Here is a 27065-nt window from a genome sequence, read left to right as displayed (position 1 = left end):
CACTCCTAAAAAAGGGAGCCAGCCAGAAGAACTTGATTAGTGTGAACGACCAAACACATGAGCATGAAAACACACACACACACACACACACACACACACACACACACACACTTTTTAATCAGATGTTCTACCAAAGGATGGCACTTGCTGACAACACCCCCCAAAAAAGGGAGCCAGCCAGAAGAGCGTGACGAGCGTGAACGAATGAACATGAACACACACAGACACACACACACACACACACACACACACACACATTTATAAGAGGACATTCTACCAAAGGATCGCGCTAGCTGACAACACCCCCGAGGGAGCCGGCCAGAAGAGCTTGACTAACGTGAACGAACACACACACACACACACACACACACACACACTCTCTCTCTCTCTCTCTCTCTCTCTCTCTCTCTCTCTCTCTCTCTCTCTCCCACCCACTCGGCACCCCCGAGGGATGCCCATTTACCTTTTTTAATTTTTATTAGTGAAACACCATGAGGTACAGTTGTAGACTTATAAATTTTTGTGCGTGGATTTCAATTATACAGTGATCAAATACCCATCCCTCCACCAGTGCCCATTTTCCACCACCACGGGTCCCAGTATCCCTCCCACCCCCCATCCCACCCATCCCACCCTGCCTCTGGTGGCAGATGCCCATTTACCTTTAATGACTCCTTATTCCAGCACAGTCTGACACCTAATCTGGCTCATAACTTCTCCAAAAAAAGGGACATTTTTGTTTTTAATTTTGAAGTTGATACTTTTTTATTACTATTTATATTATTATTTATCATTGGTTCACAATCTTATGGAAATTCCAGGGTTTAGCATCACAACTCCATAACTATTATTTATTTTTTAATTGAATCACAGTGAGATACACAGTTACAAAGTTGTTTATGATTGGATTTCAGTCACATAATGTTCCAACACCTGTCCATTCACCAGTGTATATTTCTCACCACCAATGTTCCCAGTTTTTTCTCCTGCCTCTCCATCCCTGCCTGCCTCTAGGGCAGGCACCTCTCTCTCTCTCTCTCTCTCTCTCTCTCTCTCTCTCTCTCTCTCTCTTTCTTTTTTGGACATTATGGTTTGCAATGGGCTGGAGCGATAGCACAGCGGTAGGGCGTTTGCCTTGTACTCAGCCAACATGGCCGACCCGAGTTCGATTCCTCCGCCCCTCTTGGAGAGCCCGGCAAGCTAATGAGAATATCTCGCCCGCATGGCAAAGCCTGGCAAGCTCCCCGTGACGTATTCGATATGCCAAACACAGTAACAAGAAGTCTCACGATGGAGACGTTACTGGGCCTGCTTGAGCAAATCGATGAACGGGAGGACCGTGATCCATGATCCGTGATGGTTTGCAATACAGGTACTGAAAGGTTATCATGTATATTCCTTTACCTATTTTTAACACTCAGTTCTTACAGGGACATTTTAGAAACAAGCTAACCAAAGTAGATTCTTGTACATTTTCACAGATATGTCCAGCTCCATAGCAGTGTTTTTTTTTAATCTTTCCTATCCCATTCACCTCATGTTCACTCACACATTTATAAAGCACTTTCAATGAAAGACTAATTTCTTGAGAACCAACATTATTTTTATTTTCCTATCTTGTAAAGCCAACCCTTAGAGAAGACGAGATCAAAAAAGTAAAGGAATGCCTTTATTATTCAAGTAGACAAGAAGACAGAGTGTCAAGTTTTGCTGTTATTTGGACATTTTGGGGGAAGACCACACCCAGTAGCACTCAGGGACTAGTCCTAACTCAGTACTCAGGGGTCACTTGTGGCAGTGTCAGGGGTCTGTGTGGTGCCAGGGATGGAACTTGGGCCTCCTGCTTGCAAGGCATATGCTCAGTCATTGAGATTTTCTCCAGCCCCTAATTCAATGGTTTCTGGTAAGATTTCAGTAGATGTTTGCAATTGCTTATGAGTAATAATGCCCTTATTTGTTTACTGACTAGAGCTTTGAACTAAGAGTTGATTTTTTTAATTGAGCATAGATCTCTTCATCTTTTTTCCAGTCCCTCTTAATTAACCCACACATTTTTAGAATAATGATACAGCCTGTGAACAGGCAACTGGATTGCAAGGGGACAGAACCCCTGACCCCGGACTCTATCATTCTTAAACCAGGGCTGCCAAACAGACAGCCAATTAGTGATTCATTGACAACAGAGGCCAGACTCTTGTGCTGATCCAATCCAGACCCAGGGGGCAGTGACTGCTTTCAAGAGCAGGACTTGCTTCCTTGCTTCCTTCTATGAGGCCACAGTCATTTTTAGAACAAAACTTTAGTATACTACACATTCTGTACCTAGATGTTTGGTTGAATATTAGGTTGAGATTCATGCACATCATTTTGTATATTGGAATTTATTACTTGTTATATTGATTCTGTTTTACGCAACTGGGCATCTGTTGTGTAGACATACAGTGGTTTCTTTTTTTCTATTATAAGTAGTTCTGCCATGCATCTTGTCCTGTGTGTTTTCTGCTTTGGATGTATATTTCTCCAGATTATATACATCCCTAAGAGTGAAATTTCTAGAGGATGCATTTTTTTATTTTTAATTTTTATTAGTGAAACACCATGAGGTGCAGTTGTAGACTTACAGATTTTTGTGCTTGGGTTTCAGTTATACAATGATCGAGTTCCCATCTCTCCATCAGTGCCCATTCTCCACCACCAATCCCAGTATCCCTTCCACCTCCCATCCCCCCCAGAGGATGCATTTTTAATATCACCAGATGGTGTCAAAACATTTCTGAAATGCTGTGATCTGATTTATAGTACTAACAACAATAAGTATTCTGTGATCTAGCTAATAAATACTTAATATTATTGTACACTAATTTTTATATTATGCTAGATGTGAGAGTACTTGACTTTTATTTTAGATGCTCTTTTTCCATTCTCTAGACTACAAGTGAATTTGAAGAGTTTTGATAGATTTATTGACCATTTCAGGTTTTCTTTCATTCACATGATTTGTCCATTTTTCTTTTAGCTTGATATGTGAACATGTATTAAGATTCCATATGTGAATCCTTTGTCAATTGTGTGCGGCAAATCTCTTTTCCTAATTTGCCTTTTTGCACTTTATAGTACCTTTTTACTTCTCATTTCAATAATTGGTCTGCACTTTTTGTTTCTTACTACATAAATATCTTTCAGTGTCATATAAATGCTCCCTTAGGTCCTTTTATAGGTTTCACTTTTTCCACAGTTAAGTCTTTTATCTATTTGGAATTGACATGGATCACTGCATACACATATAGTAGTGGACCAGACTTGTTTCCTTGAGGTAAACAGCAGCAGCATGCTCTGGGAAGCATTTCTGTTGTGTCCAGGTTTGCAGAGCTATCTTCATCTGTCTGTGAGTTTCTGGATTTTTTTTGTCTCTCGCATCTGGTAAGGCTAGTCCTCCGACCTGTTGTTCTTTAGGAGAGTTTTGGCTATTCTTGGCCCCTTCCTCTCGGCGAACAGAATAGACATGACCTGTTTTCCAAATGTTCCTTCTAAGAGCTAATCAGAGTTACAATTAGAAAGGTGTTTTCTTGAATGTTACTTGATCACAAAATAAAGTTCACAAAATTTAGATTTGCTTTGAGAATTTGTGCTTATACAAAGTGTTTTCTTGTTCATGCAGTCTACAAACCATATTCATACAGATATGTTAAACATATTTGGTTGGTTGTGCTGTTTTGGTCACAAATTTAATAAACATTGAACTTGGACCACTTCCCTGAGCAGTAATACAGATAATGCCTCTCCGGTGAAGCCACATTGAGACCATAATTAGATCTTATGAACTAATGGTCTTAAATTATTTTAAGTGCTTGTAATTTTTAGTAAGACATAGCTCCATGAACAAATATAAAATAGGAAACAACTGGTGTGTGTATGTGTGTGTGTGTGTGTGTGTGTGTGTGTATTGTGCACTGTGTTCTCTTTCCTATGGGAATAGAAAATTTTAATGTACACATTCAGCCTGGGAAACTTTGTATTGTTTATTAAATAAAGCAGAGAAAAGCAAGAGAGGATTCAGTACAGTGGGATATAAGGTCACCAGATAAGTTCCCCCCTCCCCCCCCCTTTTTTTGCTACTCTTTTCCTGTTCTGGGTGGCTCTATGATCCACTTAAGAATTTCATTCCTCTTATCCAAACTGAAAATTCCCCATTTCCTGTCACTTACTCTTCCACTCCCCCATTCTGCCAAACCAAAGCAGTTCAGACAGATAAAGGCAGTTAATTTATTGAAGAGTACAGAACTCTTCAGTAAACAACTTCTTCCTGGATGTTACTATGTAAAGAGAACAGGACTAACTTAGTGTACCAAGTCTCTTAAAGTTTGTGCTTAGAGTCAATTCATCCTTATCTTTTTAAAAAAAAATTCACAATTGGAAAGAACTACCCGAACTTTTTTGGGGTGGCAGTGGTTTGAAACAGTGTCTTAGAATGAAGCAGAGCATACAGGGCAGTTGAGCAGGGCAATATATTTAGGAGAGCTCAGGACTAGTGGAGATCCTTTATCACCAAGGGTAAGCTGCAGAAAGTTCAAAGTAATTACCTTCTGGATCCTCGGAAGATGTTGCCATATTTCAAGTAGTTGAAAATAGCAGCAGTCTATGTACAACTGAATCAGAGGGTGCAGAAATGGGTATAGAAGGCATATGCTAGGATACATTCTTGAGCATCAGACAATGTTTTAAGTTAAAAAAGAAACCAATATTTTACTGGGACACTGCTATGTCAATGTAGATAAATTGTAGGGTACTTTGAATATTTTCTTTGAATATGTGGCATTTTCCCAGGTAAATTTGGGGACAGGATAACTAAGATTTTTAACTTTAAAAAAATTAAAAAGCTATGATCTAAGAAATGTAATAAGTGTGGTGAGCCTTATTGTTGTGTTTTGGCCTGAGAAAAAAATCCACTAAGTGCAAGTGGTTTCTTTCCTACCAGAGGGGGAACTTTCCAGAGTTCCAGTCTCCTGGGGGATGGGTTTGCTACCAAGTGGGGAATCCTTTCATAATCCTTTCCTACATGCATATCAAATTTCCATGTTATCTATCAAAGTCTTACCATTTTGTTTTCAATTACATCTTGATAAAGCTTAAAAAATAAAAAAGCAAGCTTATTTCTCTAGGTCTCTCCTTTTTAAGTTCAAGATTGCATACAAAATCATTTGTATCAAGGTTACTGATTAACTATACCAGGAGCTTTCAGTAGGTGTCTAACCTGCTGGTACAAGAGAAACAAGTGTCAGAAGGGAGTTTTTTGGTTTCCTATCCTCAGGGCCTTCGTGTTCATATGAAATTGAACCATAAAGAGCAAAAACTAGTTTCTGAAGGAAGTCCCAGCCAGCAGTTTTTTCTCACGGACCTGTAATATCTCAGTACAGAAGATACTACCAAGATAGTTCCTCAGATTTCATGGTTTGTTAATACTGCTGGACTGGAGTTCCACTATCTGCTCTGACACTGTAGTTGTGACTATAAACAGGCTACTTGGCTTGAGTTTTATCTAGAGTTTGAGTAATAGAAAATGTAACGTATGTGAAAGTTCATAGCATGATTCTAAATGCAAATGGCATGCAAAGAATTTATTTCCTCCATATTAAACTGTGTCAAAGCTATAAGTTCTTTCATTTCCATCATAACCAGTTAATTATATTCAAACATGTAATTATGTGTCCACAACCTTAGTGCAGACCATGAGTGTGACTCAGTTCTTGAGAAAAAAATTTAGGGGTAATAAGACACACATGGTCTTACGGATAGTTGCTCTTAAATCTTAATAAAAGAGGGACTGGGAGATAGCACAGGGGTTAGGGATGCATTCTTTGAATGTATAGCACCTCAGTTTAGTCCCCCAAACTACAAGCTATACCAGGCAGAGCTCAGTATCACTCCAGAGGTCCCCCAAGCATCTCTGAGGTGGACTTGATGCTCCCAGTCACCGAATCCCAAGCACTGCATCCTCTGGGTCTTTAACATTGAACTGTCGGGGATTGGGCCAAGTATCTCTGGACAAAGCACTGCTTGGGAACAACTCACTTCGCCCCCCCCCACCCCGCCCACACACACACCCTGCCCCCACACACACCCCAACCCCACACCCTCTGCTCAAAGAAAGGACCAAAGTAATGGTAGTTCAGAAGAGGATATTCTTTGTTTCAGGAAAGCTTAAAAGTATTTATGGAAGAAAAAAAAAAACCACTTGAATTCAATGTAAAAGTTGTAAAATGCTCAAAATACTAGATTTGGACAGGTAGAGGATTCAGGAAATAGTATGGAGATGGGCAGATGTAAAGTATGTGTGAAGACAGTGAGCCACTCACTGTTACTGTCCTCCCGTTGTTCATCGATTTGCTCGAGCGGGCCCAGTAACGTCTCCATTGGAGACTTTGTTGTTACTGTGTTTGGCATATCGAATACGTCACGGGGAGCTTGCCAGGCTCTGCCGTGCGGGCGAGATACTCTCAGTAGCTTGCCAGGCTCTTCGAGAGGGGCAGAGGAATCGAGTGAGCCACTCAGTTGGCAGAAATGTGTGAGACTGTGGGAGAAGTAAGATGAAAAGTGAACTCAGAAATAAACCATAGAACAAAGTAAGATGTAAGATGAAAGTAAGAAGTAAGTAAGATGAAAGTAAAAAGTAAGATGAAAAGTGAACTCAGAAATAAACCATAGAACAAAGGTCAGCACTTGACTGGGTAATTTGGTTTTACTTTGTATACAAGCGGGAACTATCTGCGCTAAATACTGGCCCTGCTATGCTGGGGTTGAATTAATCTCATAATCAGGGGAGGGGGTAAGGGGGATGGGATATGTGCAGTGAGGTGAACCAACAAAGAAAGAAAGACAGTAACAAAGTTTTTTGTGTAAAAGCAATGAGACTACTACAGTGAACTCCAGCAATGACAGTCCAAATGTAGTTTAAAGCTTTTAACAAATGCTACACAAGTTACTGATGGCCTGGACTTAAGCTAATGAAAAAGAATCTATAATCAAAAAACATTTTTTAATGGTAGGGACTCTTAAATCTTGGAGCAGGACTTACAGTGAACTGGTCTAGAGTATGAAGAAAAACCATGGTGAATGAGATCCAAAATTGGCTTTAGGAGGCCACTGCCTCCTAGTAGGCATAGAATGAAGACCTGAGTTCAGGTGATGCTGGAGTAGTGATATCAGACATGAGGTTGCATGAAGGAAAAACCAACAGAACTAAACAACAGGATTAAATGCAAGAGTAAAGGAGAAAGTCCAGGATTGAAGTTTTGAGTTTGACAGATATGATAGCAGTAACAAGAAGGAGCAAAATCTATTATTAATGTGTGGTTAAACCAAGGGCTATTTTGCTGTTAAAACACATTCTGCCCATGCCAACAGTATCTGCTCATCAGTCATATTTCTATTTAGAACAATGATTCTGACAATCAACTATGCAGTTGATTTTTAAGTACAGAAGGCCCTTGATTTATGGCTTAGAATTCTTTGACTATGTGATTAAAAAGTGTAAGCAACACATGTAGAAGAAATTATACTTCATTTTGATCTTTTCCCTGGCTAAAGATACATCATCCTCTAGTGAGGCTAGCCATGGTCATGAGTCCCAGCTACCACTTCCAATCAGCACAATATTAGGTTATGTGAGCTATATCTTTATTCAAAAACATGCTTCGTCTAAGACAACATAAGAGTTCTGAACATATTTATGGGAACTGGCCAAGCTAAGCTGTGATGTTCAGTAATTTTCTACCATCAAATTCATTTTTTACATGCAATTGTCAACTTATCATGGGCTTAATCAGGAGTAACTCTGTCACAAATGATCTATGTTAGGAGAAATGAGAGCTTCTCAAAATAATCTTGGTGATATATAGCAAGTTATAATAAAACAAGATATAGGCAAAACATTTCCCAAAGTTCATTTCTATGAAGTAAATACTAAATAGTAAAAATAAGAAATACAAAAAGAAGCATTAAATAAAAGATTTTGTTTTTATTTAAAATAAAATGCATTTATACAGACTTTAAACCATGGATTATTTGACAATACTGGTAATCCACCCCTCCCTGGCACCCTTTTGGGCTATTTGTGAGCTAGGAATTTTCAGACTAGCACCAATGCAGATTGTAGTAGCGCAACAGACTAGAACACAGCCAGTCCAGGAGTTAAGAGTTAAAGGCGTTGTGGCAAATCATGACTATAATGAAGTCATTCTTAATTTAGCAGATATTAAAACTGCACATTATATACTTAAAGGCATTAATTAATGCAGAGATGCTACATCTAAGCCATTTGCTAGTTGTGAGTAGTTTTTAAAAAACTGTACAATTTTATAAAATTTGTGTTTGTACATTAGTTACACAAAATGCATACTTCATAGACCTTTACTTCATATTGTAATGCAAAAGTTGCATATTTTAGGCAGACAGTGAATATGCTGGTGAATACTAAAAGTGTTGTAATACAATATGGTGTAAAAATTAAAACAAAAGACAATATACATACATGCTTATTCTAGGACAATAACATAAACCAAGAATAACGGACTAATAGTATTTTCCTTCAAAGTTAAACAATGACATTATTAAATATCAGGTATCTTCCACAGACCTGATTTATATGGGATGGGAGAACCAAATGGCAACCAAAAATAGGATTAATTTTAAACACAGGTCAAATTAAACATACATTAAAACACATGCATTAAACATGATAAATAGAATTCATATAGTTTAAATCCTGGATCGCTTTAAAATAGATGGCTTTAGTTTCGTACAGTTTGGCTAGCTTAAATCAGTGATGTTTTGTTCCTGGCTTGCCCACTACTTGTTTTCAACTTATGGCCCTAAGGAATGTGTGCCATATTTAAGTCCATATACTGTTTCATGATAGCAGATTAATAGTAGTGCTTGTTAGTGCACATATTAACTGGTCTGGTAAGGCAGAAAAGTTTTCATGATAAAATGATAAATTTCAAGCTTACTTTTATTAAGCAGCATATAACAAACAGCTTTTAAAAGTTAAATATTCTTATGGCCATGGAGTTTTATTACACATTTTCTGTATTCACACCCAACCACTAGTAAGTTTGTAGAACATCTCTTCATCTAAACTTTCATTTTGGTCTTTTGCACGCGTTGAGAGAAATATGTAGCCCCCGATGAATTCATGAACCACTTTGCAATCTACTTCAGTACAAATGAAGGACAATCGTACTTCATCTGCAAACTCTACGGTGACCTGGAACAAAGACAGAATTCTCAGTTCCAGTATAACGGCTCATGAGTTGTTAAATCATTCACTCTTTTTAACTTCTAAACTAGTAATGCCTTCAATTCCAAGAGAGTAAGAAAGGTTCCCTTTTTAGTTTTCCTGTTCTGAATTGGAAGATAGACTGCAAGGGATTAAGTTCCCAAATTATCTGTTATTTCAATTAATGAGAATGAATGTCTCTCCTCAAGTCCTGGGAAAAAACCTACTTCCTGTGTTTAATTTGATATTCTGAACCTTTAAGTATCATTACAGTATCACATCTGAATTATCTCAGAATACAAGATTCTAAAATTGTAGGAACTGATACAACAAACTCAATGCACTAGCACTGTCCTCCCATTGGTCATCGATTTGCTCGAGCGGGCCCAGTAATGTCTCCATTGTGAGACTTGTTGTTACTGTGTTTGGCATATCGAATACATCATGGGTAGCTTGCCAGCCTTTGCTGTGTGGGCAAGATACTCTCAGTAGCTTGCCAGGCTCTCCAAGAGGGGCGGAGGAATAGAACTTGGGTTGGCCAGGTCGGCCGCGTGCAAGGCAAACGCCCTACCCGCTGTGCAAGCTACCCACGATGTATTCGATATGCCAAACACAGTAACAAACCCAATGATCCTAAAACAAATGACTTACTAGTTTAAATAGAGGCTGGGGGCAGTGTGATAGAAAGCTATAGATGCATCCGGTTTTGTTCTCCATGGACCTGACAGAATATTACCAAGTGTGTGGTCATGGGACAATAAGGCCCTGACACCTCTACATTTTTAGTTTTTGGGAATCAGCTACATACAAGGCAAGTGTCTTAATCCCTGCAATATCTCTCTGGCCCAGGCCTCTAAATTTATGACTACTCTTTGCCAAGTAGATAATGTATTTCACTGGGCTGTGGTGATGTTTAAAAACAGGGAGTAAAACAACCAATATCATGACTGTCTCAGAGCAGTCATTCACATTCAATCAACAGCTGTTATTAGGTGCTGATGAGACTTTTACCATTATAGAAATTTGGCCTTAAGATCAAGCAATATTCTAAGCATCTAGATCATTATATTTTTAGAATTTTAGTGATTAGGCTAGTTAAAAATTACAAAGTTACAAAGTTTAGGGGACTGGAGTGATAGTATAGCAGGTAGGCTCAATCCTTAGCACTCCATATGGGGTCCTCTGAACCCTCTCAGGTGTGTTCCAAAACCAAAATACACAAGTTTAAGTGAGAAATGAATGGCCAACCACTTTTCTACATATAAAGTACTGGGGTAGGGGCCAGAGATACAACTCCATGGCAGAATGCCTGCTTTGATTGTATGAAGCTCTGTAAGCACCAATACATATACACGTGCACAGAATTACAGAAAAAAAAAAGGTATAAACAATCTCTCAAAATGCATATAGATCTTTTAAAAAAAATTTGGGGGGGGGGGGGAAATGAGCCACAACTGGCAATGTTCAGGGCTTACTCCTGGCTCTACACTCAAGAATTACTCCTAGCACTGCTCAGGCTACCATATGGGATTCTGGGAATCAAACCCAGTTTGGCCTTATGCAAGGCAAGCACCCTGCCCGCTGTAGTATTGCTTTAGCCCCAATATTTTCAATTCTTAGTTAATTATATTTAAGCAACATCGTGATGAGCTTACCATTTTTATTTCCCAATTTACATTCCACTGTTTCATGTTACTGAAGCGCCAAGTTTTAACTGCATCGCCTGTGCTAGCATCCATCCTAATCAGTCGGTTGTATGCAATCCCAATAAGCTCTTCTTTTTTGCCCCCTTGGAATCTGTAACATTAAAGATTAATGCTTAAAGACATCTTAGGAGTTGAGAGACATGCTGACCTTTTTCTTTAATTATACACTGTTAGACTGTTTAGGATTTTTTTAATCTAAATTTATTAGTATAGAAATTATATTCCCAAATTTAAATTCACTGTGAATGAGCCTCAGTAGATAGGCAGATAGCTTTAATTTTTAATTAAATATGAGATTAAATAAAAAGGCACAGATTAAAGTATAAATTTAAGTGACAGGCAGAACCACGTACCTTGCGATAAAGTGTGTGATTCCAAATTCTGGTAATGATTGCCAAGCTTGAATAAACCTCATCTTGGCTTCAATTAGACTCATTTGAGCTACATTTTGATGGGCCTCCAAAATTCTTGCTGATATCTGAACATAATTAAACATCATCTTTACTATTAAACATTACTTGTTATGGTAGAATAAATAGAAAAGACTTTACAGCGCACAAATGCAGATCACGTATTACCAATGTTGGAAGTAGAAAATATCTGAAGCTGTATTTGGAAAAATTTAAATTTCAATATGTGATGCTCTTTTTTGGGAAGGAACCACTCTGGTGATACTTGACCAACCAGGTGGGCAATTCAGTGTAGAGGGTCCAAGGATATGTTATTACTCAGGCCCTGTGGCGCCAAGGACTGAATTCAGGTTGGGGACTATTCTCTAGCCCTATATATCATTAGCTTCAATTTTTGTATCAAATAAATAGTGCTATTAGGACCACTGGATTAAAATTTTTGGGTATATTTCAAGCATACAAAGATGATACTCTAAAATGGCATATTCTAATTCTCACATACATGATGAGTTTTAAATTCAGTAGCATGACATAGATCAGCATGAATACCTGGAATATAATATTCTAGCAGTAATACTTCTTAGCTTTAAAACATACTTGGAATGATTACTTTGAACGAATTTAAAGGTTCATTATAATTTATTTTACTCATTCTGGGAAGTATTCCCACATGGAATAGAAGGGCAGAAGGAAATTAATCCACAAAGGGGACGATGGTTAACATTTTAAGGTTTAAGTATTTTTCTCCTTTTTTTCATAAATATAAAGAACTTACCAAATCTCTTATATAGCCTGGCTGTAGATGGCAATGCGAGGAAAGAAAAAGGAAGCAGAAAAAAAAGGCAATCAGAAAAAATGGCAATGAAGCAAAGAAAAGTTGCGGTAACCTGAAAACCAAAATTCTAGCCAAAACCATGCAAAAAAACACTTTAGATAGAAATCAAGCAAAGTAAATGCAAGCATGGAAATGAAAATGAGGAAGCAGCAATTACTTTCCTATACTGAGAAACACTCCATGAATTTAGATGGTTAAGTGTTACTAGAATTAAGGGTAGACATTTATAAGGAGAAAATAAGAGCAAAAACCATTCCCCACCTTCCCCCACCTTTGTATCCACTCTTACTAGTTAGGGCAAAGTGTATTATTTTAGTAAAAAAGTCAAAATTATTATCTTAAGGCTTTTATATCTTCTCACATCTAGCAGATAATATGACCCATGCACTGCTTTTCAGAAATGCTGAAGGCATAAAATAAGTGACCATACTGTTTATTTATACAAGGAAAAGCAGTTACCATCTGTTTTTTGCATCCTTTTTCCTGGAAAGGAAAATAAAAAGATGCCATACACTACACTAGGAATGTTGACTGTAAAAATAGTTTATTACAATTTGAAATAACAAGGATAAAAGAAAAGTTTTGTTTATAATGTAAAAACCCACTTTAAAATATACTCACAACATGGGAGAGTTAAAATAGATAATGAAAGATGGACCCACAAAAAAAACATGACCTTACTTCCTAATAAATAGCCCTCCGTACCCATGGCCTGACTCCCAAAAGCCATTTGTTAATAATTACTGAACACCTTGTCCAATGATTAATACAACATCTGACACAACAGCAACTAAACCTTTACCTAACAGCACTCCAAATCTCAACAGTATCTGCAGTTGACAATTTAGGGATAGAAAACTACCTTTAAAGATGAAAACCACAATTTTAAAGGTATCTGAGAAAATAATACATATGTTTGGGAACTAAACCAACATTTGGCAGCCTTCATTACTATAATATTTTTAACATCCCTTTCTCCCCCCACATCAGTATGGTAAAATAGTTAAGATTTGAGCATATTCATTAAACTAGGAATAAAAAAATGAAATTAGTACTTGATTCACTTTCCCTTTTTAACTTATAATCTACATTCCACAGCTCCCCAGGGCCACATTTCCTCCATTCCGCACTACTCCCACGTCATAGGACTGTGGGATAAACACTTTTCCACGTAGCTTACACAACATCTAAAACTTAAAACACTTGGCGATAAAAACTTCTGAACGTTTCTGGCTAAGTTATTTTATACCCACATGATAAACATATTTCAGGTTAAGTATAAGAGTTTGAGGTACTTCTGAGTCTTTGCAGTGTATTTTAAAGTTATTTCTCCACAACGATAAAAATGAAACTAGATAATAATGAAGTATTTATTTTAAAGTTCTTCTTAAGCGCTCCCTCCTCTCCCCCAAACTGAAGCTTTTCCTTTTATGGCATGATGTTTGGTGTTGAGAGGACTGGGGGCTATCCCAAGTGCAATTCCCTTCCAAAGAACCTTTTATGTTGTACTGAAGAAGCATTTTCCTAAAGAGCAATCCTTTTATGGTATTACTATCCAGGGAGGGAATTCTAAACAGAGTGAACAGAAAGCAGTGAATTTCAATGAAAATTGACACTAACTTTGTCATAAAAGACTAAGAAAAGACAAGTTTTGAAAAGTAAACTATTTCTATCCTTGTAAAATTTATTTCCAAAGCTAGAAAAGTCAGTTTTAACATTCAAGATTTTGTTGGAAAATGCGACCTGTGCTAAAAGTAAATAGGAGGAATAAAACTACGTGAATTAAGGAACACATTCAATTTTCTGAAGGAATATATCTAATAGAATGTTTCAACAGAGTGATTACAAGTGTTCTAGAATAAATATGCTCCCAAACATTCCACCTTGACTGTCCTACTAGAACAGATTATTAAAAAATGTAAAGACCTACATTATACTGATAGGAGGCTGTTAACTTCATATTGGATTGTTAGACTAAAAAATCACTAGTCTAAGACGATTTTTAAGAGGGCACAGTAATTTAGTACTTTCATAAGCAGAAAACAGTAAATGAAGTGAAATGAATAAGTACCTGTTTGTTTTTATACTTTTTTAGATACCGAGGGGACACCAAACATTCAGGATTTATATCTGTTGTGATCTGCTCTGGTATTAACTGAGGATCTGGGTTTAAATGCTGCATCTTCAGAAAGGAAAGAATATTCTGAACTTCTAAATTATAAGAGCTGTCCGCCATAGTCTTGCCTTTGGAGGCTAATCTGCAGGCTGCCATCCAGTGCGCATACTGTTTTTCCTGTTGAAAAGGAATACTGAGGTATGAAAAGTAGCACACAGTATGTCTTGTGTGTATAAAATATAAAAACCAAAGAAAAGGCATGCTTTCAAATGGAAAACTTACATTGTCACAACGAAGCCAGATTTCATTCATGCCTTCAGCAACGGGAATCAGGAGTTTAATGTTAAATTTTTGGCCTGAAATGTTTACATCTGGGGTAACTTCACATCCTGTATTTTAAAAAATAATTATAAATGTATATATGTCTATATATTTATACAAACTTAACTCCTAAGAAATCCTGTTAATACATGTAATCCTCAATTTATGGCTCTGTAACACAGAATTTTCCTGTTAAGATTGTCATAAATCTGAAATAGTTTTGCTGTTGTAATCTATACAAATCAGAGAATAATTTATGTCCAGGACTTTTGGGGAATGGAACATTTTACCTACCATGCAGAAGGGACAACTTTTGAGTTTCTCTGGTCACAAAATTCCTCCAACTTTTTTCTTTTCTTATTGCAATTGAAATCGCTTGAATTTGTTTTTCATGGAGGCCAGTATCTCCTATGGAGGTTTATCAACCTTTATCTTTTTTACTTTTTCTTTTTTGGGTTACACCTGGTGATGCTCAAGGGTTACTCTTGTTTCTACACTCAGGAATTATTCCTGGCAGTGCTCTGAGGACCATATGGGATGTCAGGGATCGAACCCGGGTCAGCTAAGCAAAGCTGACACCCTACTGTTGTTCCATCGCTCCTTTATCTTATTTTTCAGAAAGTTTTGCATTAACTTTCATCATACCTCATTTTCATAATCTTCTTATACTGGTTTTTATTGTTTTATTTTTAAGCTCCTTTCCTGTAATCTGATTATCTCTCTTAAACATGGGTGCTTTAGGGTCATGTTCTTAGTCTTCTCATCACTGTCACTGTCCTCCCATTGTTCATCGATTTGCTTGAACAGGCCCAGTAACGTCTCCATTGTGACACTTGTTACTGTGTTTGGCATAACGAATACGTCATGGGAGCCTGCCAGGCTTTGCCGTGCAGGCGAGAGACTCTCGGTAGCTTGCCAGGCTCTCCGAGAGGGGTGGAGGGATCGAACTCGAGTCAGCCATGTTGGCCGCTTGCAAGGTAGCTGCCCTACCCTCTGTGCTATCGCTCCAGCCCAGTTTTCTCATATAGTCATATATTTACATTATCTCTGGTGACTACTATGTCAGCATGGGGCTCTCCTGTTATCCAGTAGTCTTCATTTTATCTCTAAGATAAAACATTCAAAATTAAAGCCACTTTTCTCTAGTATCTGTCATAGAAGCAGGTGGAGGTTGGAGGTGCAGGATAGAAACTGGGGACATTGGTGTTGGGAAATGTATACTGGTGAAACCCAATGACGAACAACTTTGTAACAGTGTATTTCAGTCTAAAAAATTTTTTTTCTTGAAAATCACTTTTCTCCGCAGTACCAGTTTACATACATTCCCATCTATATCACCCCAGTTCTCAACTGCACACGATGCAAGTCCCTTCCACAATTCTTAGCCTACTGATTGGACTCCCTCAGTATGTATTTAATTCACACTTCTTTCTCCATTCATTTTGATAATCTTAATTGGGATAATTACTATTGCAGAAATTTCCTAAAATTATTTTAAAATTATTCCAAAATATTCCTCTATCTTATAGTTAGCATCTATCTTATAGTCCTCTATCTTATAGTCAATTTTAAAAGCAATCTCTATACCATTTTTACCCTCTATTTTCTGCTGAAAGTTAGATTTTTGTGCTAGTAAGACTGATATTCAAGAATATATCATCTTTCCTTAAACTCTACATCCCAGCAGCACAAAATTTCTGGTTGCTGATGCTTTCTTCACATCTCTGTACATTAATCTCTGTCTAGAAAACTCTTTTACCAACTTTCCACTTCGGGATTTTGATTCTAACCTTATTTATGCGATGAAGCCTATTACTTCTCTCTACCATCACTTACCATCTTCTCTTTGACATTAAAAATTAAAAAAAAATTTTTTAAAAAATTTTAGCCACATCCACTCTTAGCTCTGTGTTCCAGTGTTGCTTCCAGCAGTGTACTCAGGGGACCATATGGGACCAGGGATCAAGCTGAGGCCAGAGGCATGCAAAACGAATACCTTTACCACTCTATCCCTACCTGTTACTTATTTTTTAAGTAAATCAACTTTTTGAAGGAGGATGCTAAGGAGAATATAGTAAGGAGGAGGGGAGAGGGAGCAGGGAGATTAAAGGCCAAAAGGAAAAGAGGGTCCTAAAGAGGGGCTTGACATTTCCCATAGTTGCATGCCATAAAAGAGAGATTACATACTCATGGCTGGAGCGATAGCACAGCGGTATGGCGTTTGCCTTGCACGCAGCCAACATGGCCGACCCGAGTTCGATTCCTCCGCCCCTCTCGGAGAGCCTGGCAAGCTACTGAGAGTATTTGATATGCCAAACACAGTAACAACAAAGTCTCCAATGGAGACGTTACTGGGCCCGCTCGAGCAAATCGACGATCAACGGGAGGGCCTTTACCTTTACCTTTACATACTCATAGATGGGGTGCAGCCAACCCCTGAGTAAAGTGCACCATTAATGTTACTATTTTTAAGTATTATTGCCTGAATTGTAACTTGATCCCCCTAATATGCTAAGAGCATTTGAGGAACAGAACTATAATTTCTTCTTGCTCATGTCTCTGATATATAGCAAAATTTGTATGCTAGGTTTTCAATTAGTAATTTTTCCAGAACTCTGAATTTTCAATTTTTAAAATTTGTTTTGTTTTGTGACTTGGTGTCATATATGGTGTAGGGAATAGAACCAGGGTTGGCTCTCTGCAGGCAAGTGCCCTACTTACTTTAATATTGTCCCAGCACTAATTTTAAATCTTTTAAGAGTTCAGAGAGAATCTGATCCAAGGATGACATTGATATCTACATAAGCTATTTTTCAAAAACAATGGGGCTTATTCAGTGGCAGAGCAGAACTGAGCCACTTGATGCTTTGGCTGGCCTTACCTTTTCAGTGTACTATGCTAGGAAAGTGCTCCTTTGGGAGGACTTCAGAGGGATGGGATAAGGTCTTGACTGTTCTGCTATATAGGGAGAAGGTTATTATATGAAAGAGACTGAGAAGAAAGAAACTGAACATAAATCTCAAGTCTGGATATCTAAGTTGGTCTCGGGCAACTATGAAAAGACCCAGGAATGTTATAGTGAAATAATAATGCAGGTCCCCAAAATTGAACTTCTGATTTACAGAGAAAGAAAGTGAACCTAATTAAAACTTTCAGAACAAATTTCAGAAGATTCCCATACATGGGAATAACAGGACATAGGATTTTTCTTTTTTACAGTGTATAAAGAAATAGTTCAGATGATTACCTGGCAAAAGGAAGACAAGGTGGAGATTTAGACATGTGGACAAAAATATACTTAAGGAGCACTAGTTTAGGACTGGTCAGTACAGTGGATAGAGAGCTTGCCTTCCATCCCTGGCATCCCATATGGTCCCCTAAAACTCACGAGAAGAGATCCCTGAGGTCAGTCAGGTGTGCTAACCCCTGCGGCTCCCAAGAAAGCAACCTAATTTACATTAGTACCAAAAAAGATTAAGAATACAGATTAGTGAAGACATTCCTGTATTTGTGTAATCAGTATTTTCAGTTCATTATAAAGTCATGTTGCTTTACATGTAATAATAAATTTGTATGAAAAATGTAACCCAAAAGAGAGACATAGCTCAAAGATTTGAAGAGCATGCCTTATATGTATAAGACTCTGAAACCAATCTCCAGCACTTCATTGACTCCAAGCACTGCTGGAAAGAAGACTCCTCCAAAATAAAAGAGAGGGAACACTGAATGCTACCCTTCCTTAGAACTAACCTGTGAGGGAGTCACCATCCTTGCTACAATTAAGAAAGTAGGAAACTAGTAACCTACTTCTGCAGTTGTAGTTTCAAAACTTGGAAGTAGTTCATGCATTTCTCTATACTGCTGCCTAATCCTTTAGTTGGCAATTCAAGTCTTATGTGAATCTAAATCTCTTTGTGGAAAGGGAATTCTCAGTAAAGGAACATGAAACAGGAAGAAACCAATATATCTGACATCTTCCATCAAGCATACTGATTACCAGGAGTATAAAGTTCACAGTTAAAGAATATTCTCAGGGGTGCAGTTTCTTAGAGGGATCTAAAAAATCCCTAGTGCTATCTAAACTGGAACTAAGCTAGGCAGTTTTATGAATCATGTCATTACAAGTGGCAGGCTTTTCAACAATCTGCAGTATCAGCTAACAGTCTTGCAGTGATGGCCTCCAACTGCAGATGAACTCAGTCAACCTGGAGAGAAAATTATCTTACGACATGACAGAGTGCATCAATTGGATGAAAGATGAAGGGACAGTGTCAAGAACCCATAGAATGGCTGACACCAGTGGTGGGTTTGAAGATGGAGCATTGTATGCCTAAAACATTATAATTAACAGCTTTGTAAATCACAGAACCTAAATCAGAACCGTCACTGTCACTGTTCTCCCATTGTTCATTGATTTGCTCGAGTGGGCCCAGTAACATTGTGAGACTATATCGAATACGCCATGGGGAGCTTGCCAGGCTTTGCCGTGTGGGCAAGATACTCTCAGTAGCTTGCCGGGCACTCCGAGAGGGGTGGAGGAATCGAACTCCAGTCGGCCATGTTGGCTGCGTGCAAGGCAAATGCCCTACCCGCTGTGCTATTGCTTCAGTCCTAAATCAGAACATTAAACAATAACTTTTTTAAGAACCCTGCAGAAAATGTCATCAGAGTGAGACAGGATTTGGAGCTCTACTGACCTGCATGGTAAAAAAGGAGTCAGATTTCAGCCCAGGCCACAGGAAGCTAGCGTGCCACCATGAAGAATAGTGAGCAGAAAAAGGTCTAGCACTTTACCAGCCCCTAGTTCTAGACAGCTTTGAATTTAAAGAGAAAAGCCTGGGAATATTCTTGGACTATCACAGGAGCTTAGTTGAATCAATTATGCTAAATGTGACAAAAATGTACCGAGAAAGGAGTACTGGTAAGGGTGACAAACTTATTAGACCCAGCAGGTTCCAACTACCTCAATGTTGAGTTGGAAAACCAAGAGACTGGGGACTTGATACAGTCTGTCAGCAGTGAAGGTCAGGAAGAGGAGAAGTAAACTGACAAGGAAGGAAAGAAACCAGCAAAAACCTGGGAGCAGGGACAGCGAAAAAGTACAGAATTGAAGTCTCTTGCCTTGCATTCAGCCAACCCTAAATTGATTTTCAGCACTACACATGGTTCCCTGAGTGCTGCCTAAGGTACAACAACCCTGCAAGGAGTACTACTCCATGAATAATGAGGAAACAATATGAAACAGACAAGCAAATGGCTCTTGCAAAACAAGGAAAAATGAAAAATCACACTGCCAAAATAAAAAATCTACCTAACCAGCAAGAAAAAAAAATTGCATATTTCAAGTAAAGATCATTACAACAGAGATTTGTGTAATGAACTGAATGTGTGGAATTGAATGAGCAAACTTGTGGAAGAACTAAGATAAAAAAAACATTTTCCTCAGATCCCTCTACCAACGGTAGTCATTGAAGGCTTTTCTTACCTCGAAGGTTCATCTGATGAGTTGGAGTGCCACTGGATTCTTCTTTGCTCTTATAGCAAGAAATCGATGTATCTTTAAAGGTACACCAATATTGTTTATAACCTTTTAGAGTCAGCTTTTTTGGCCTGTGTGTCAAATAGAAATTTAAAAAAATGTTAACTTCGTAAATGCTGTATTTTAGCAACAAAATTACAATACAAAAAGCCAGAGGTACATTTTACATTATACTGAATTCAATTCCTCTGGCCAGTGTGTTACATTCAATGTCACTGTTACAGGATTTGTTCCTTCTTTTTCACTCTAGTCAGGAAGACCTCATATAGTGTGCCTCTTGTGAGGAGTAGAAGAAAAAGGCAGCAGGGCCTACACTAGTATTTCTGTCAGTTATATCTATCTCTATTATTAACAGGTCACATGGAAAGGATAGGAAAAGAATGTTGAAGGAAATGTGAAAAAATGGAGAGTTTCTGGGTCTCCTAATTACCTGCAGGGCTACCTTTGAAAGTTCTCTGAATAAGTAAGTTTACCTGACATGACCCAAGTGAGATAAGTTAGCCATCTCCCTCAGGGATGTATTGCAACGATGACTTAAGCTTGCTATTCCAACAGGAAGAAGACAGGAAAGTCATAAAAAAATAACAGACAAGGAAAAATAAAAGTAGGTTAAAACAATGTATAAAGGGAGAAGAGGGAGTCAGGGTTTAGGCAGCAACTGTCTGGAATCATGCTCTTAGAAATGTTACATATGCAAGCTGTTATGGGATTAGCTGTAACAGTTTATTCAAAAAATGGCCTTATAGGTTACATTCTCTATCATCTTTTCCTCTTTCTCCTGTTCCTTAATATCTAGCTCTTTTGATTCTGTGAACTATGACTACGCTGACTTTATTTTTACTTTATTTTTTAAAAATTTTTATTAGTGAAACACCATGAGTAGATATGTAAACTAGAGCCTTACTATAAAAGGCCCCAAGCACAAATGAATTCAACAGAATCTGGGTTTCTGAACACCGAGTAACCTCTGTCAGTAATAGCGTTATGTACTTTCACCTAGAGGATGCTTTGTACTGATAGGACACTGTATATTTCAGATCTACGTGATGCAACTTAGGTTACACAATCTTCTTTTCTCCCTCCCTTAAGAAAAATGTTTTATCAGATAAAACAACTTAATGAGTACTGTGGTTTTAATCTGGTGAAGATGGTTATTTTCCCTTTTATAGCACTGTAGCACTGTCCTCCCATTGTTCATCGATTTGCTCAAGCGGGCCCAATAACGTCTCCATTGTGAGACTTCTTGTTACTGTGTTTGGCATATTGAATACATCACGGGTAGCTTGCCAGGCTTTGCCATGCAGGCGAGATACTCTGGGTAGCTTGCCGGGCTCTCTGAATGGGGTGGAAGAATCAAACCCGGCTCGGCTGGGTCCACCGCGTGCAATAATTTAATTCAGTAATTTAATTTTATAATTCCTTTTTATAATTTAATGTTTTTCTAATCTGTGTTTCAGCATACATTTCATAGTAATAAAAATACATTTCAATAATATGATCATGACTATAAAACTCACATTTATGATTCATAATATTTAGAATCTCCCCCTTTCTTGTACTTACTTGAAAACTTTAATATAGTCAGCAAGTTCAGGAATGGAAGTGATGTCACCCTAGAAAAGAATTAAGAATTTTTTTCTTGAACTATAAAACTCTCATAGGTCAAAACTACATATTACATGAATTTTAAAAGTATAGTCATAATACATAGTACAAAACTTTTTTGTTGTTTTGGGATTACCTGTGGCTCTGAACTCAGGAATTACTCCTGCAGGGCGACCAGAGAGATGCTGAGGATCAAATCCAGGCAAGGTAAATGCCCTACTCATTGTACTATTGCTCTAGCCTCTAAAACAGCTATTTTAAGTGCATAAAAAAGCTAATAAAATGATAGTGAAAACTGCAATTTATACATCCAAAACTGTCTGTAGAAGCAAGAATGTGGCTACGTGGTGGAGCACATGCCATGCATGTGTGAGCACTAGGTTTAAGCCTCCAGGTGGTGGCTCTGGTATCCCCAAGCACAATGTAAATCATAACAGTCCTAATTCCTAAGCTTTAAAACAAAACTTAACATTTAAAAATTGTCCGGAGACTAATTTTTCATTTTACTTTCTTCTTTTTTTTGGGGGGGGGGAGTGGCACACACAGCTGTGCTCAGGGAACCATATGCAGTGCTGGTGATTAAACCCACAATTGACACTTACAAGGCAATAGCCTTATCTTTTATACTGTCTCTCTTACTTTTAAGAATATAGGCAGCATATCAGAACATTTATCTTTACCATGCAGGAAATTTTAGGAACTAGAATAACAATAATTTCGCAACTGTCCTTGAATTTCTGAAAAATGGACATCTTAATTCTCTAAAGCATTATTTCTCTACATCCCCAAACACTTCAGGAGAAACCAAATTCAAAAACAAGGCAACCATCAATGGAAACTGAAACAGTAGGTAAAGACATTTACCAAAATTGTTGATGTTTTACCCCCTTCCAAAGTAATCTCCAGGTCTGAAAGAGCAGCATCAACTTCATCGACTTCCTTGTCACTGTTGTTCAAGTGATTCTCGGATGTCATGATTGACAGTTTATTAATATGATACTGAAACCAAAAATAGCATTTAAATGATTGTTCCAACTGTAAAACTTTAAAATGAGATTATTCTCCTATTCTGAATGCTTTTTAGTCACCCAAGATGAAAAAACAGAAGTATCCAGGAATTGGAAATGACAAGAAAATAGAGGGCACTGGATCATGAAATTAGCTCCTGAAATTAATGTTTTAACCAGATAATAAAAATAATTATCCTGGGGTTGGAAAGATAATACTGTGGTAGTGTTGCCTTGCATGCAGCTGACCTGCGTCGATCCCATGCACGCAATATGGTCGTCTGAGCCAACCAAGAACCCTGAGTACTGCTGGTCTGTCCATGACCCGAAATAGTAATAATAATAGTAAAAACAACCCTGTGCATTCTGCTAAGATCAAAACAAACCGAGTTTTTTCTTCTTATTTTAATACTGTTACTGTGTTTGGCATATCGAATACTCTCGGTAGCTTGCTGGGCTCTCCAAGAGGGGCGGAGGAATCGAACTCGGGTCGGCCATGTTGGCCGCTTGTATGGCGAACGCCCTACCCGCTTAATACAGTATTCCCTATATCGAGAGCAGGGTCTGGTACCAACAAATACTGCAATAAAAGAGTATGTATTAACACTGGCTACCAAATATTACTCTCATTACCTAGAAAGGGAAAGTCAGCTATCCATTTTTTAAGCTGAAAGCTAAAGCTCCACTTTTCCCCCATCTTCAATTCAGTGCTAAAGATATGGGATGATGTTTATGTAAGAATGAATGTCAACTTTGTACTTCTCTTATTTAAAGAACATTATCAGGGCTTAGGTGAAACCAGAATTCTACCACAATCTTAGAACACTTAGCAAAGTCTCAGCTATCTGAAATATAAGGATAATCTAGTTATCAGACCTGAGTGTCTCAAAGAATGCAAATTTGTGACACCCTAAAGTTATTTTATCAGATGGGCTAGCTGTAATGAAGTGGACAGTTATTTAATAAATGTCAGTACAATTTTGAAGTCATTGGTGTGCAAGAATCACATTGGGGATGAAAAAACTTTTTTAAGGAAATAAAAATGTTTTTTTTAATATAAAGGAATTTTAACAAAACATTCAAGAAAATGTATATAACCCAATTTCATATCAGCATAAAGATGAAATGAGGGGAACATGTTAAATTCTTTGACTTCTAAACAATCAATTGCTGTTATACTCTTGCTCCAAGGCTTCTAACATACTATTTCCTTATATTGGCACCACTGCAATATTATCTGTTGCCATCCTCACACATTCATCTATCACAAGATTCATAAAGGGGTCAAATCCTTGCAGTATTCCTTGGACATATCTGCTACCACCATTCAATTTCAACAATAACTTCTTGTCCATATATTTTTTTTCAGTTCTAGGGGGCAAGCTTTGTTCATAATGTCTACACAGTGGGCTCAAAGATGCCTTTTTTGGGAAGGGTCACACCCAGTGATACACAGGGGTTACTCCTGGCTCTGCACTCAGGAATTACTCCTGGCAGTGCTCAGGGGACCACATGGGATGCTGGGAATTGAACCTGTGTTGGCCGCTTGTACTACCTGCTGTGCTATCTCTCCAGCCCCCCCAGCTGTTTTAAAAGTATTAGTTTACAGATGTTTTTCCAAGAGGAAACTCAGCAATTTAAACTAATTTAAGCTAATCTGAGAATTGGAGTGGAATTTTTTTCCTACAGGATACATAAATGTAATTATAAAGTACTCCACTAAACTTAAGTGACACAAAATAACACTGTATCAACATGCTACTGGAATTACTGACCTCTTTACTATTTAAAATAATTTCCTACTCTTTCCCCCCAAAAATTCCCATTATTGATACTTCCCATTACCTGCAAAGCTGCAAACATCATCATTTCTTCTTCTGTGCATTCAATTTCTTCTAGAAGAATAGCCCATTTGGCCTGCTCATAAAGCTGATTGATTCTGATTGCATCATACTACAAAAAGAAACACAATTAGTTGTGATGTATCACATTGAGCATTAAAATGTTTGAAAACTTGAAATATTCATTTTTAAAAAGCAAACTTTTTCTTGGATTTTTATTTTCTATAAAATACTGAGTAATAAAGATACCCATAAGGTTATTTATCTCTACCAATATGGAATTCTCCATTTTAAGTGACATAAAATATGGCAAGATCATATTAAAACTTAAATATTCTGTATATATTTTCCGAGGAAGTAAATCCCAACTTGAAGTCACTAAAGTAAGAAAGAACTGCCTATCAGGATTGTTACTATAACCTGTCACACTAAAATGTCAGACCAAATTACTAGGGGCAATATCTTGCTCACTGTGAACAGCTTTATCAGACCCAGCGTTCAGGCTCATGGAAACAGTTATGTTAAGAATCCAATAGAGAATCCATATGCTGTGGAAAATACTTGAAAGTTACTGAATTAAAAATAAGTAACTGAATTATCTGGTCTTCTTAATAAAAATCATAGTCTTAATACTAAGGTACAATGCCCACAGTCTTCCCAGCAAATGTAATTATGTCCCCCCCAAACATCTTTGGTATAATGCAGTGTGACCAGAAAAAGATTCCAATGATTTTTTAATAGTTCTACTATATACATTTTACTATTTCAGCAGTTAACAAATTAAAATATAGACCAAAATTTAGGCAAGAAAAGGATGAGATACCCTTCTAAGGGTAAGAGGGGTGCAAAAGATCCAAGTATCTATGCCACTGGGTTTTCTGGAGAAAATACACTAGATTTTTAAGGAAGACTTGACTTGGGGTAGGGACAAACACCCAGCAATGCTTGGAAGCTTTGGGGTAACACCCAGCAATACTTGGCCTGGCTGTATATAACAAATGGTCTGGTGCTAGGACGTGCAATCTAGTGCTGCTACTTCCTCTTTGGTCCCAAACTTGAATCTTATCGTAGAAGCAAAGTCCTTCAGTAGTACAAATGACACTAATCATTCAATAGTGAAAACATGACACAGTGTTTGGCTATTAAACAGGAAGAAACAGTCTTAAAATTTTTTTTAAGGAATGAAAAACTCCCCTCCCCCCCGCCTCTCAAGCAATGATTAGAAGCTTGGGGGACCTCCAGGTGATGTTAAACTAACCAAGACCATAACTCAATGCGAGGACCTGAGGGTACTATGCTTCTTAAGGCCCAGAGTACTGGGGATTTTCCAAGTTACGGGGCCATCCTAGCAGTGCTCAGGGATGTTCATGGCCATAGTTAGTGGTGCTTAGAGGCATCCAATGCTGCCTGGGGGACCAGATGGTGCTGGGGACTGAACCAGGATCAACCCAATGCAAGGTATGCACCCTTACCCCTACCTATCCTCTGGCCCTGAAAAGTAATTCATAATAACAAACTTGGGAAACTGTATGGTATCAAACTAATAACTTTAAAAAAATCATTATTAAAAATTCAAATTACCTTTTTTTTGAAAAAAGAAAAGGTTTAATTATGTTTCTGATCTAATAAAACAATAAACTTAAAATATAAATACCTTTGTCTAAAGTTTTAGAGGTTGGGTATTTGATCATTGTATAATTGAAACCCAAGCACAAAAATTTGTAAGTCTACAACTGTACCTCATGATGTCTCACTAATAAAAATTAAAAAAAAATAAAATAAAAAAAATAAAGTTTTAGAGGTTTATAGCAGTCAAGACTTGCTGTGGATAAATGACTCCTTATATTTCAAATAAAATAGAAAAGCAAACAGAAAAAGCAGACAGCGCTCTAAACCCTCGGTACCTTTGGATTCAAATCAAAAAAGCTGTAATACTTGAATCGGAGCAGCAAGGCTTCATTTTCCTTCACATCTTGTTCCATAAGAGATCTTGATGAATCAAGCCACCTGGAGAAATTAACAAGAGCAGTGGAACAAAGCGAGACAGTGAATAAAATATTTCTACTTCTAGTTGGAAGTTGAATAAAGAATTTTTTCAATGGTCCATAGAATTTAAACATACCCTTGATTGATTTTTGCTTTATCAAGAAGAGCTTGAGGCTTGAACATTTTTGCCAAGATTTCTGGAGATGTGATTGGCTGGCTGAGAGCAAGTATACCAGGATTACCTTCTGACAAAGCACTATCACCAAACCAAGCGGAAGTCGGTGACAAGGGGCTTCCATCATGAGCATCGTAAGTGGGGGTCATTGTTTTACTATAAAGTCCTGGGCTTGAATATATGCTTCCTAATAGATAACAATGAAAAATAGGTCCTCAGTATGAGGCATTGTATTAATTTTCAACAATAC

The 27065-nt window shown here is 37.7% G+C and overlaps 1 protein-coding gene and 1 pseudogene across 6 annotated transcripts in view; both read right to left on the bottom strand.

Moving 5' to 3' along the window:
• Positions 1 to 7999: 7999 nt before the first annotated feature.
• FERMT2 (FERM domain containing kindlin 2) overlaps positions 8000 to 27065 on the bottom strand; it is an 86392-nt gene continuing 67326 nt past the window's right edge. For 2 of the 6 annotated variants that reach the window (XM_056133473.1, XM_056133476.1), the window contains 13 exons: positions 26777 to 27002; positions 26559 to 26661; positions 24659 to 24766; positions 22671 to 22805; positions 21765 to 21814; positions 20148 to 20272; positions 14624 to 14730; positions 14297 to 14518; positions 12685 to 12708; positions 12166 to 12186; positions 11334 to 11458; positions 10930 to 11071; positions 8000 to 9262 (listed from right to left, as the gene is read on the bottom strand). In XM_056133473.1, coding sequence (XP_055989448.1) covers positions 9089 to 9262; positions 10930 to 11071; positions 11334 to 11458; positions 12166 to 12186; positions 12685 to 12708; positions 14297 to 14518; positions 14624 to 14730; positions 20148 to 20272; positions 21765 to 21814; positions 22671 to 22805; positions 24659 to 24766; positions 26559 to 26661; positions 26777 to 27002 — 1562 coding nt within the window. In that variant the 3' untranslated portion in view covers positions 8000 to 9088. The remainder of the gene's footprint in view (positions 9263 to 10929; positions 11072 to 11333; positions 11459 to 12165; positions 12187 to 12684; positions 12709 to 14296; positions 14519 to 14623; positions 14731 to 20147; positions 20273 to 21764; positions 21815 to 22670; positions 22806 to 24658; positions 24767 to 26558; positions 26662 to 26776; positions 27003 to 27065) is intronic. The other 4 variants (XM_056133475.1, XM_056133478.1, XM_056133477.1 and 1 more) reach the window with 2 other exon arrangements.
• On the bottom strand, positions 23977 to 24168 carry LOC130041157 (small nuclear ribonucleoprotein G-like; annotated as a pseudogene).

The sequence above is a fragment of the Sorex fumeus genome, unplaced genomic scaffold (assembly GCF_029834395.1).
Source record: "Sorex fumeus unplaced genomic scaffold, SorFum_2.1 ptg000098l, whole genome shotgun sequence".
Taxonomy (NCBI): domain Eukaryota; kingdom Metazoa; phylum Chordata; class Mammalia; order Eulipotyphla; family Soricidae; genus Sorex; species Sorex fumeus.
The sequence above is the reverse complement of the archived record's forward strand: the minus strand, read 5'-3'. Positions and strand labels throughout refer to the sequence as shown.